This window comes from Protopterus annectens, chromosome 9.part0 (assembly GCF_019279795.1).
Source record: "Protopterus annectens isolate FY-2018-M chromosome 9.part0, PAN1.0, whole genome shotgun sequence".
Classification (NCBI taxonomy): Eukaryota; Metazoa; Chordata; order Ceratodontiformes; family Protopteridae; genus Protopterus; species Protopterus annectens.
The window spans coordinates 646,170,557-646,184,037 of record NC_056743.1 but is presented as its reverse complement, the minus strand read 5'-3'; the positions used below and the strand labels follow the sequence as shown (position 1 = coordinate 646,184,037).

General features: G+C 42.5%; 1 protein-coding gene across 8 annotated transcripts in view; it reads left to right on the top strand.

The window, feature by feature from the left end:
* DDAH2 (dimethylarginine dimethylaminohydrolase 2) overlaps positions 1-13,481 on the top strand; it is a 385,101-nt gene that overhangs the window by 301,386 nt on the left and 70,234 nt on the right. For all 8 annotated transcript variants that reach the window (XM_044083232.1, XM_044083225.1, XM_044083229.1 and 5 more), the window contains one exon: positions 1,903-2,043. In XM_044083232.1, coding sequence (XP_043939167.1) covers positions 1,903-2,043 — 141 coding nt within the window. The remainder of the gene's footprint in view (positions 1-1,902; positions 2,044-13,481) is intronic.

The following is a 13,481-nucleotide window of genomic DNA, read 5'->3' as shown; positions in this document are numbered from 1 at the left end:
TACTTTTGCAGCCCCTATGTTGTGCCATGCTAGTCGATTTACTGCTGTGGTATCTACAGGTTACCACGACCTTTGAGGGTAAGGACTCCTTATTCGAACACAATAATCCAGATGAGGCCTGGGCTAGGAGTTGGAATAGAGGTGATGTAATGTACTGTTGTGCAGTCTGTACATATCCGATTATAGTCCTTTCAGCTTACAGCATTGACTTGGTGGGTTGAGATTTCTGATTGCCTGCTCCTAGTCTTTTGTTTCTATTGAGCTTCATGTGGAATTTGATACCTTTTTAAAGTGGTATAGCCCATTAAAATCCCTTAGGGACCATTGCTGTTTAACATTTTGATGTGTGCAAATCCTACAATGTATTCATTTGTTCCAGGTGTGACCTCTGTTTCTAGCAGTTTCATCCCGTTGCTTCAGTTTTACTTCTCTCATTTAGCATCTCCTATTTCTCAGTTGCACTCAGGTCTCCATTTTCATCAGTAGTTACCCGCAGTTCATGGGGTCAAATGCCTTTCTGAAATCTGAGTACAGTAAATAGCAGGGAAGCATTTATCCATTATTTAAATTAGTTTCAAATCATAATTTGAAGGGACATCTTTGACCAGAATCACTTGATGTTTGTTGTGTTCCCAGTAACCAAATTAATTCTCTGTTAATCGGTTTCTCCCGTCAGTGTGAGTGAGAAGTACGACTGGCCTGTTGGACTGATCCTCATTCTGTGTCTTTTAGATGAGGCATTCCTAACATAAATCACTTTCATTGTCACGGAATGTGAATGAATACCAGATTTGATGGAAAAATATTAAAATGATACTGACGCCGAAATAGTCATCTGTCAGACTACATCATTGTATCTGACACCTTGGTATTTGCACTCAACGTTTTTTATGGGCATTTACTGTCAAAACAGTACATCTTTAACGAGGCATTTCCTGAACGGCTTCCTGTTCTGTGTACGCAGGAGTCTGCACCATCTGCTCACCTAGACTTCTTGCTAGAGTAATAAGATATTAGGGCAGGGTAGCTTCATACTAAAGGAAGTTAGGTGAATAAGGCTTATATTCACATTACTGTCCAAAAATAATCTGTAATCAGGTTTGTCCGGAAGGAGCTGTTTTTTGTTTTTAGTATGCTGCTGTATGAGTGTCTGGCTGCTAACCTCTAGTTCACTAGCAAACCTGGAGCATCTGAAGCTTGATAAGAAAGGAAGAGTAAAGCTTCTGAGGAACCTGTTTCCATCCGTGTGTAAGGGGTAGGGTTATGGCTGGATTGTTGGCAGCTAGCTGGTGAAAATGAGGATGGAAAGTGATTTATATTGCCTTTCTCATTTGCATCCTTGTGCGCTTGACTTCAGGACTGGGACTTGTGCAAACTGCACTGTGCCAACTGTGAAGGAAGATTTACTAACTTCCTGCTAATACCAGGGTTCTTTTGCCCGACTTGGAAAAGCTGCTTGTTTGGGTTTTAGGTAACAGCAGTTTACTGTACAAAACAGTAGTGTTTTTTTTTTTAGGGTGGGGGTGCATTACTAACTGCTTTCTGCAACGTATACTGTGATTCACTCCATGTTAACTGATCCATGCTGTACATGAATTTGAATGAGAGTGATTTAAGGCATGAAGGGAATGCTATAAAATGAAGTAATGGAATGAGCCAAGTGATAGATTTTAGTGGACATGTGCATGCGAGACTGCAACCACATTTGTATGCATCTGTTTATCTGGTGTTTAGTACAGGAACCAAGACTGTCTACAAGCCATGAAAGTTGAGCAATCTCCGTCTGTCTTGGTGCAGGAATTAGAAGGGAAGCATATACAGGAATACATTGTCAGATAATATGTAGTTTTACAAAATGGGAAGCAAGCCTGCCCTAACTAATTTTTGTCTTTGTTGCACCAGACTATGGGGCAGTTAACAGACTACCACTATGACACGTTGACTGTGCAGAATGATGCAGCTGCCAACTGCCTGTTTGTTCGAGTGGGGCAGAAGAACCATCTTGTTCATTGTACAGCAGAAGAATATCCCGATAGTGTTCAGGTGAGTGCAGCTGTTCATGTCGTCCTTTCCTACATAAAAGCCATGTCCTCTTAACTGCACAGGCACTTTAATCAAGCACCTACAAATGAGGGAGGGATGGTATGAAAATGGAAACGTGTACTGTCACAAACGGATTGGGTGCAGCACTCTATGTAAGTCGTGTGGAATCATTTCCAGTAGTCTGACTCTTTTGCAGTTCAGAAATTATTTTTTTTTCTTTTTTTTTTTAGTTTTGTAAAGTAGGTAAACCATGAGATAGACTCTGACTTCATCTATTTTCAGTTATTCACTCCCCCTTCCAGACTCTAGAGTCTCTGTACCTGGGTAGTAGGTAAAAAAAATTGGTGCAGGCTTCAGAGTAATGGCTAGTTTCACTTTGTCTAGGAGTTGCTCTTTAGTCATAGAAAAAGGGTTCCAGTTCTGTTGCTTTTGCCATGAGGATTTCCCTTTTAGCCAAATACATGTGCTTTGATTTATTTTCAGTCTGTTAAGGCTCTTTCAGCATACGGTGTACCACCCCTGTGCATTTTTCTTTTGCCTACATCCATTATTTTTCTATATCTGCTTAAAAGACTTGCATTTAATTATTCTGCAAGTGGTACCATCTTTTTCAGAGGTTCGTCTTTCTCCCTCACCTTCCCTTTGTGGCTGTGAGCAGCCTACCAGATGCTGTCTGCATTGGGCATCTTCTTAGAATTTTCTCTTCTGAGATCTCCGTTTTAGCACTTAGTTCTTGCTTTCTGCAGTTTTTATGCTCGGGGGTACACACATGATGATCTCTGCTTGGGTGATGCGTTATAACCAGCCTAACCCCTCCCCAATTCCTTTTTTTCCACTGTCTTAGTTTAATCCTTGTATAAGTCACAGAGTTCTCTCTGTGCCCAACCCCATGGTCTTGGTTTAATCATATTATATAAATGAGAGAACTCTTATGTATTCTGTGCCCAGGAACCCCATGGTCTTAGTTTAATCCTTGTATAAATCACAGAGAAGCCTTATGTATTCTGTGCCCAGGAACCCCATGGTCTTAGTTTAATCCTTGTATAAATCACAGAGAAGCCTTATGTATTCTGTGCCCAGGAACCTTGGCTGTTTCCAGTGTCCCTGCAGTATCCATCTCCTCTTTTAGCACCCACACCATTACTGGAAGGGGTGCCCATTGTGAATGAGTGTCACGTGTGCTAGGACCCAAAACAGCCTGTTAAGGAAGATTTGAGAAGCAGAGTACTTGCCCTCCTTTAAAGAGTATTCGAGAAGCAGGATACGTATCCTCCTCTAAAGAATATTCGAGAAGCAGGATACGTGTCCTCCTTTTTTGTAGGATGTGGCAGCTTCCTAGTGTGGTGGTTGTGTGGATTGGTAAGAAGCTCTGTTATGTTGTGCACAAGCAGTATTTAGAGCAGATGGAGAAGGTAAGGGTTCAAGAGGCCCAACATTAATGTTTCTTCCAGTTAAATGCGCACATGAGAAGACCTCTGCCTCTTGGCTTCATTGTGAGTTGTCCCTCAACTAGTGAGAGAGAGAGAAAAATTGGGCTGTCATTGACTGCTGATCTTGAAAGGACGCAGAGAAGTGCCGCAGAGCAAATGGCAACTCTGTGGGATGTGTACTAGTACCAGCCCACCTTTTGCTCAAGTGTCTGGACTAGTACTGCTGCAGGACGGCACTCGTAAGGCAGCCACCAATGGGCTGGTGGTTGAACTGACTCTCTTTGACATCCCTGAAGGTTTGAAACACACATGCTGTTTACCAGGTGGTGGTAGGTGTGAGAACATACTATTAACAAATGCAGTTTAATTAAGTCTCTGACAGTACTGCATGTTATGCACCAATGTGTTTTTTGTTCTGGGGTGCCCCGTGACACTTCTGTGCACTCCTCCTCTCACTTTATCTCACTCAAGTCTAAAATGCCTTTTTTATATTCTTCCAGTTCACACCCACACCATTTTATGGTGTCCAGAACATTTTTGTGTCTGGCTTCTATAAGCAACTTGCCAGCTAATAGGCAGTATTAGAAAGGGCAAGGAGTTAACAAAAAGACAGACCGTTCATCTAGGATGTCCTGCAGTAGAGAAATGAATCTTTGTTTGCCACTTATTCCTGAGTTTGTATTTTCATAACTGAGACACCTGTATATTATTGAGGTGTATGGTGTGACATAGTGTGGGAGACAGGACAATTCCCTGTCAGTGATGGTTTAGGTGACATTATACTGGAATTATCTGTCAGTGATGGTTTAGGTGACATTATACTGGAATTATTGCTAGTTGTTTGCTAGTAGTTATGAAAATAAGCAGTATTTCTATATGTACTTCAAAAAGCTAAGTGACGTACAAACTGTTGTATGACATTACGTGAAAGCTTAGATGTTGAAGAAAATTTTTTGATATCTGCACTGTAAGTTGCATGTCTTGAGATATCCAGTATTTGTTTTGCTAATTATGCAATTAAGCATGTTTTCATATTTCTGTAAATATCTCAATAAATAAGCACTTAGAGGAATTTCTTGTCCTGTGAAAAATTTCTTATGTGAAAGCTTGTGTTTGGTTAACAAAAGTATTCTATCAATATATGTCTAGGCTGTACAGTTTCTGAAGATATGAACATTTGTTTGTAAATGTTTAAAATATAATTTGGGGCTTCTGTGCATTATAGTTACAGTATTTCTGGAAAAGGCTATGAATGGGCACATACTTATCACTGTAAAGAATACTTTTTACTAGTAACATTGCATTATCTGTACAGTTTTAATAGCTTTTATTCACAAAATAGTTAATTTGTTATGGTTTTTAATTGTGCTTTTCAGAAAATTCTCTGGCATGCAAAATTTGTAGGCTGCTAGAGGTGTGACATCTACACCACATAGATGTTAGTAAGATATATAAGGCAAGTGAAGTATACTGTCTGCTGCAAGTAAGTAGTGAAAGGAGAAGGTTTCTCTTCCCTTTGGAAGCATTTGGGAATGAGATTCTGAAGATGATGTCCACGTGGAAACGGATGGGCATAATGTAACCTCTGCTCCCTACGTCCGAGTTCCTTTCTACCAAGTAGGGGATTATCAGACTCCTGAGGTCTTGAGCGGCTAGCTTGATTTTATTTCCTTTGCCTTCTACCAGAAGAGGGTGACTGTATTTGGGGAAGAAGGGTGATGAGGACTAATATCCACCACTGATATTCTCTGTAAACCCCCACCGAAGTGGAGCAGCATCCCAATGAAAAATTATTGGGCATGATGTGTTGCTCACTTTGGATGCAGAACAGAGCCTTGATTTTGATACCTTTCTTATTGCCGTGATATAAGGATTAATATAAAGTAGTGGTGTAGAACATGCAAAGTTAGACTTGACTGACCAAAAACAACACAGATATGAAATGTTGAGGGGACATGTTTATGAACTTTTGTATGACATTAGAAAAGCTAAAAATAATACTTCAGACATGTATGGTGTGGTGGCATTAATTTAAGTTTTTATTGCAAGTTATTGGTAAAGATGTTTGAGGTGAGGACATGATTAATACAACAGAGACAGCTGAATATCAGTGGATCATTAGGTAAATGTTATGAACATAAACCGGGTTGAATGAGAATGTCTTAAGCCTCTCAAAATGAGTGGTTTATTGCACTGATTTTAAATTTACCTTTGAGCTCTTGTGTTTTACATGTCGGCATTGTTTTATTATAATCTGATATTAATGTGCATTGTTGGAATTTAGGCTGTTTTTTTAAATCAGTCTGATACAAGTTTCACTGTGCTTCAACACTTGTTTGAAACCTGCTCGATTGTCATGTGTTGTAAAATTGCTTGCTTGACTTATTTTTGGCCAGTAAAGTATACCTTTTACATGGTCCACGTTCCTGCTTTGTTTATGTTGTGTGAGAGTGGTAAATTGTGGGACCTAATTTATGTGATATAAGGGTTCTGAGGCTTTGGATGGAATGGGCAAGAGCATCTCAACCGAGGGTCCTGAATAAGCTGTTCTCATGTATTCCTATTTCCAGATGTTCATCATGTTATATTGCTGCAGTCATCATCCTGCCGTCAGGCGGTCCCGCAGTCGGCCGAATCCCAAAGTCTTGGTCCGTCGGTTGTCGCCGCTTCTTCCCTGATGTCATTGTGACAGGGGAATAAAAGAGGCAGCCGATGCCATTTTCTTCCGTCTTTCTTGCCGTGCGGTGCCCGAAGCAGAAGCAGTTCTCAAGTGCCGGTTGGCTAGCTCCTGAGATTTTCGAATCGAATTTCAGCCCGAAGTCTTCTCTAAAGCTAAGTACCCCGTTGGGGAAACTTTTCTTGCCTCAGACCGATGTCAGACAAAGTTAATAATTGCATTTCTTGTGGGAAGCAAATACCTCATAAGGATTTTCATTCTTATTGTATTCCTTGCCTAGGCCCAGACCACGACGTCTCTGGTTGTCGGTTTTGTGCTAGGTTCAACAAACGTACAATCAAGCATCGGGCAGATTTCGCCCGACATTATTTTGTCAGAAAATTTTACTATAGCATGTCGGAGCAACCGACATCAGCAATGATTAAAAAACGCAAGGATAAGGACAGGCAACCAAGGCCAAGACCAGATACGGGGGCCTCAGCAAGGCCTGCCGCCGGTTCTCCAGTTTTCAGCGAGGCGCCTACGCAGCCCCTGACTACCGCTGATTTAGAAATTCTGATAGCCTCCCAGACTGAATCAGCTGGGCCTCAGGAGCCGGTTCCATCTCACCCCTCTGGCGCCAACCCTGATGGTGATCCGGAGGTTTTGGACAGGCCTTCGGTTTCTGAAGGTGTCTTCAAAACCGACAGCTATCTCTATTAAGTCTTATGCTAAACTTAAAGCCCCGTTAAAAGTTAGGAAACCGGGTCCACAGACCCCCCCCCCCCCCCAGGCCCCTATGCCTAAAAAACAGATGCTTAAGACGGCTGAGGATTTAATTACCCTTATCAGGGGTTCACAACCCCCTCCTGACAAAAGGCCTAGACTGGAGGAAGATTATCCTTCCTCTGACCAAGCATCCATTTACTCAGCTAACTCTTGAGGACCAGGATTATTCCTTCCCTCCTTATGAAGACTCAGATGCTGAAGAGTCCATTCCCTCTGTCTCCCCCCCTGAAGACTACTCTTTTGGGGAAACTTTACACACCATGAGGGAACACTTTCACTGGGAAGGCCAAGATTACTCTGACTCTAAGAAAAGACTCCGTGAGTTTCTTCTTCTTCCACAGCATAGACCCCTTGCAATTCCTCCAGTTTTAGACATGTTGGATGATGTTTACACCAAATCTAGTCTAAACCCAGATTCCTTACCTCCTGCACCAGATAAACCAGACAGATACTACAGAGTTCCTGGTTCTCATAAGTTTCTATATAAAAGCCCTGTTGCAGACCCGAAAACCATTTCCCAGGGTCCCAAAGGGGTTAAGGCCTCTACAGCTAAGACTCCACTACCTTCTGAAAGAGATTCCAGAGCATTAGAAAGATGGGAAAGAAAGTATATACGTCTGCCGCTTTGGCCATGAGGGCCTTAAACTGCCAGTTCCACATGCTAAAATACCAGCAGTACTTGATTACACAGTTAAAGCAGAAAATGATCCCTCAGGCAGATCAACCTGATTTCAAAGCGATGCAGGATTTGTTGCATGCAGCTGAACAGGTGGGAAAGCATACCTTACAGTGTGGTTTTGATTCATTGGAAGCCTCATGTAGAGCGGCTGTCACAGGATCTGTAATACGTAGACATGCTTGGCTAAAAGAGCAAGCCTTACCAGAACATGTCAAAGCAAAGTTATTGGATGCTCCATTGCAGAAAGATGTGTTATTTGGTGTCAAAGCAGAGGAAGTTTTAAAGATAATGGAAGAAAAGGCAAAATCTATGCAGACAGTTAAAGATTTTTTACAGGTACAACCTCCTTGTTTCAGCAGAAACTGGCCATCAAAAAACTGGTCCTTTCCTGCATCAGACAGACCCCAAAGGGGTAGGTACAGACGCCCAAGGGGCAGAGGCCAGCCACAAGGTTCTTTCAGGCCTAGACAATGGCATACAACAACTCAGAGGTGGAGACGAGAGATCTCAACCCTTCAGGAAACAAACACAATGACTTCACTCTTCGCCTGCCAAGCAAAATTGCCCTGGCAGCACCTTTGGGAGGAAAACTGGCTCTATTTCCACAAAATTGGCGCATCATAACAAAGGACAAATGGGTTCTGGATATTATTACCCGAGGCTACATATTTCATTTTCACACTTTACCACGGATGAGAGGCATGCCAAATCTGCCTCCAAACCAATGGGCAGAGGCACAAACGCAAATTTCAGCTCTCGTGGATATGAAAGCAATTCAAAAGGCTCCTACAAAGGAGCAAGGTCAAGGTTTTTACTCAAAACTATTTCTAGTACCAAGAAAGGACAAAGCCTGGAGACCCATTTTAGACCTCTCAATTCTAAACTCATACCTGGAGGTACCCAAATTCAAAATCCTCACACTACAGCAGCTTCTTCCCATGCTGGGCAAGGAGTCTTGGCTGGTAACGTTGGACCTCAAAGATTCATACCTGCATGTCCCTATCAGACAAGATTGCAGAAGATACCTCAGATTTTTGGCAGGTACAACGCATTATCATTTCTCTGCATTGCCCTTTGGCTTATCTACTGTGCCAGACTGCCTGATCCAAGCGGACAGCAAGGTCATTCTATTACAGCATCTGGCATTTGTAACAAAGCTGCTAAGTTGCCAAGGGTACACAGTAAACAAAAAAGTCAAAACTAATACCCTCACAAGACACACTATTCCTGGGTGCCAGCTTAAATACAACGGCCCAGATGGCTTATCTCACGCCAGACAAAAACAACGGACTCACTACTTCAAAAAGATGGCAACTTTTACCCAGCTCACTGCAAGGAAAATCCTGCAGGCATTGGGGTTCATGGCATCCTGCATTCAACTAATTCCACATGCAAAGCTGCATATGAGGAAATTACAGTGGTATTTGAAAAGTGTATGGACTCAACACAGGCACAGCCTCGAAACGAGTATACCTATCATTCCCTGCCTTCAAAAAGAGTTCCTATGGTGGGCTCAAGCATGTCAAATAAACAAGGGTCTTCATTTTGTCTTACCTCCAGCAAACCAAACTATGACAACAGATTTTTCAGACTACGCCTGGGGTGCACACATGGCAGGACAGTGCATACAGGGCAAATGGTCTGCAAAACAAATGCATCTACACACCAACCAAAAGGAGATGCTAGCTGTGCAGAATGCACTGACAGCCTTCAAGGACCTCTTGCATCCAGGACAACTACTAAGGACAGACAACAGCACAGTTATGTGGTACATAAACAAACAGGGAGGAACACACTCTTACCCTTTATGCAGACAGGCAATGACCTTGTGGAACACAGCATTGACTTACCAAGTACAACTACAAGCACAATTCCTGCCAGGAAAGGAAAACATATTGGCAGACGAATTAAGCAAAAATTTGGCAGACCCTCACGAGTGGAGACTACACCCACAAGTATTTTCAGTGATAACTCAAAGGTGGGGACGCCCAGACATAGATCTATTTGCCTCCCCCAACAATTGCCAACTACAGAAATTTTGCAAAAGGACTTATCATTCCCTAGCCTGGAAAGTGGACGCCCTATCATTCAGCTGGACAGCATTGACAGTCTATGCCTTCCCACCACTACCTCTCTTGACCAAGGTATTACTGAAAGTCAGATCAGAGAGACCACAAATGATCCTCATTGCTCTGGACTGGCCACGTCAGCACTGGTACCCATTACTAAGGACCTCAACTCAAAGCCCTCCATGGATCTTACCTCAATTCCCACTTCTGTTGACTCAGCAAAACGTTCAGATCCTTCACAGTCAGCTCAGGACTTTAAATTTAGCTGCATGGAGAATACCTTGAATTATCAATCAACACTTCTCTCAAAGGATGTCCTGAATGTCATTTTGGAGACCAGGAGGTCCAGCACCAGAAAGATTTTGTGCATGGAACCAGGCTAAAGGCCAAAATCCTTGGATACCAAACATTCCTCAAATACTGCAATATTTAACTGAGATGCTACACAAAGGCCTTTCTTTCTCATCCATTAAGATCCATGCTTCAGCCATTTCAGCTCAATATAATACGGATCCTCCCATATTCTCACACCCTTTACTAAGGCAGTTTCTCAGAGGGGCTAAGAATATAAGACCCCCCAGAAAACCCCCAATGCCAGCTTGGGACCTCAACTTCGTTTTAGAAAAATTAACACTGCCTCCTTTCGAACCAGTCTTCTCAGCAGAACTACAATACTTGTCACGGAAAACAGTGGAACCTTTCATCATTTTCCATCAGGACAGAGTCTCTTTACGAACTAACCCTACCTTTATGCCAAAGGTAGTATCCAGTGTGGCTTTGAATCAGACCATTCATTTACCCACCTTTTATCCAAACCCCCAGAATAAAGGAGAAAGACTCCTTCACTCTTTGGACATTCACAGACAGCTACGTTACTATTTGGATAAGACAAAGACCTTCAGAAAAACTGACCAACTCTTTGTATCCTACGCTGCAGGTTTACAAGGAAAGGCTTTCAAAACAGACTATCTCCAAATGGATAGCACATTGTATCCGGTTTTGCTACTCGCACCATGGGAAAGCCGTGCCTGTTAATATTGGGTTCCATTCTACCAGGGCTACAGCAACCTCAGCAGCCTTTCTCAGGGGGGTTCCAACCAAGGACATTCTGGAGGCAGCTACTTGGAGTTCAGTGCACACCTTTACCAAGCACTACCACCTTCCATTATACTCAAAAAGCAGAGCTGGTTTTGCCACTGCAGTTCTGCAGGGTATCCTAGCTTCACCTAACCCAGTTTAGTACCAGCCACCCATCCATAGCTTTCGGATTCAACCCAAGTGTGATGACTGCAGTAGTATAACATGATGAACATAGTACAGTTTTGTACCTACCGTAAATGTAGATATTCGAGTGTATATACCGCTGCAGTCCAGGTTACCCTCCCACCATCCCCTCTACATACCAGGGTGTTAGTTAGAACTCCATGTACATCAATCTATTGGATGCACACCTGACATCTGGGGCAAGAAAAACTGAGAAAAATGGCTTTGCTTCTCTCTTATCCCCCCGCACGCACTGACGCCAGAAGCGAATGACAACCGACGCCGGACCAAGACTTTATGACTGCAGCAGTATATACACTCGAACATCTACATTTATGGTAGGTACAAAACTGTACTTTTTCAGTCATGAACACGAAGCTGGCAGTGCTCCATGCTTCTGATAGAAGAGTCTGTGGAAACGCTTGGGAATTTAAAGGTTGCATTCATTCTGGTCCTCCAAGATCTGTTGGTAGCATTTGCTACTGTGGACCATACCATCCTGCTTGGGGTTTATGGTGTCCACATGTGGTTTTCCTGGCACTGTTCTTGATTGGTTTATACTGTTAGGGCCAATTTTATAGATTTCCCCTTGAGGTTACTTCCTCTGTGAGTTACTTTGTGGATTGAGGAGAACTACAAAGTTCAGTCTTAGTGCTGTTGCTTTTAGTGATGTACATGTTGCCATTTGGAGAGGTCATTCTGAGGAGGTGTCTCATATCAATCATATGCGAACAACATTCAGCTTTATCTGTTCTTTACACAGGAAGGTGCTAACTTTATCATACTGCTCAGAATCTGTTCTATAGTGGGTAGTAGATAACTTTAATCTGCTGTGTGCTACTATGTCCTTATCCCCCTTTGCTGTTTTCTTTTATAAATTACAATGGAACAGACTGGTATTTCTTGTCCGGTGTAAGACCTGGATGTGATCACTTACTGCAAGGCTCAGTCTTGAGGACTAGGTTGCAATTCAGAATTTTTATTGTCATTTAAAAACTAATTTTCCAATTTTGAAAATTCATACTGTCATCTGATTTAGCAGTAGTGGTTCATGCATTTATGCTGTGCTGATGTCCGGATTGGATCACTGCAGTGCACTCTAACTTTGGACTTGGAGATGTTGATCTGGTTTACTCGAGAGTAAGCAGAACTCTGTAGCAAGATTGACTGAAAACTTCCATTCCTGTTGTATTACACCTGTATTGCAGACTTTTTTTTTTTACTGTTCTTGATTAAGCCAGTCCGGACTAATTTGCTTATCTGAAAGAGCCTTTGACCTCTGTTCTCTGCTAAATCCGGCAGGTCATCTAATGAGAGCTTGCTTGTAGATCAACGGTCTGTCTGAAAATCTTTTGTACAGTATTCTTTGATTACATTGCTCTAATTATTTGGAACTGACCACCTTAGAAGGTCGTGGCATGGAGCATTGAGGCATCTTTCAGGAGGTCACTGAAGGCCCAATTTCAAGCCCCACTCGAGTCAGTTTTTTATTTAGTTGTTTCTTTTTTTTCCTTTGCTTCCTGTTTGAATTATCCATATTGTTTTCTTTGACTTTTTGTCTGTATGTGCACAGTGTTGATTATCAAAAGTAAGTAAATGCATATTTAAGTAAATCCGTTTTTCAGCATTTAGCTCATTGTAACTTTGACTGGTCTGTTGGTATGGCAGCAGAGTATCTGCCATGGCCCAGGCTATTACCTTTAAAGATTGGTGGGGGCAGTCCATTCTGTAGTCTTTAGCAGGCTTCTTGGGACCTAACAAAGACCTGCAGAAGCTGAAATGTGAGTGACCCCCCCGTGGAGGAGTCTTTGAGATGCACCCTCCTCTTCCTCTTTTAGGCTAGCCTATTTCCCCATTAGAGGCTGTTGTATAGAAATGGACTTGACCAAGCATACGGTGGCCTAGTTTTCTCCCTGGCACCTACCTGTCATGCCTTTCAGAAGGTCACCTTTGCAGTTGTTCTGTAGCAGTCATGTTTACTCCTTAGGCCCACACTGGAGAGGTTGTTTTGGCGTTTGGAGAACTTTGACAGAGAATTGGTGGATTTTGGATGTTGACTCAAATGGCCATGTCTGTGAGTTGCCTAAGTTCTGCCCTATTTGGAGCGTCTATTGAGCTGCCTCAGTTCTGTCCTAGTCTACACTTCTTTGAGCTCCCTGAATTCTGTCCTATATGAAGCTTCTTTTACCCCCCCCCCCCAAAAAAAAATCCATCTCCACAGATTTGGAAGAGATGCAAGCAGTGCTTCTAATGAAGGGTGTAGACCATTTTCTTCCTGTTTGGAAAGAGAAATGAGATCACATATTACTTTATGAAGAGACAGACTAGTTCCATTGTTGCAGCGTCATGCAATACAGAGCATCTTTGGATGGTCACTCACCAGAGACCTTGGCTGCCATGAGCTGCCACTTCCTCCCTGTTTTGGGTAACTTCACATCTCCCCAGTATGATTTTGTGCACCGTTATCTCCAGCCCCACCCCCCAATCTTTTCTGGTTTCTAGTAAGAAGAATCCTAGCTTCTCTAGTCTCTGGTGATAACTTTTCACCTTTA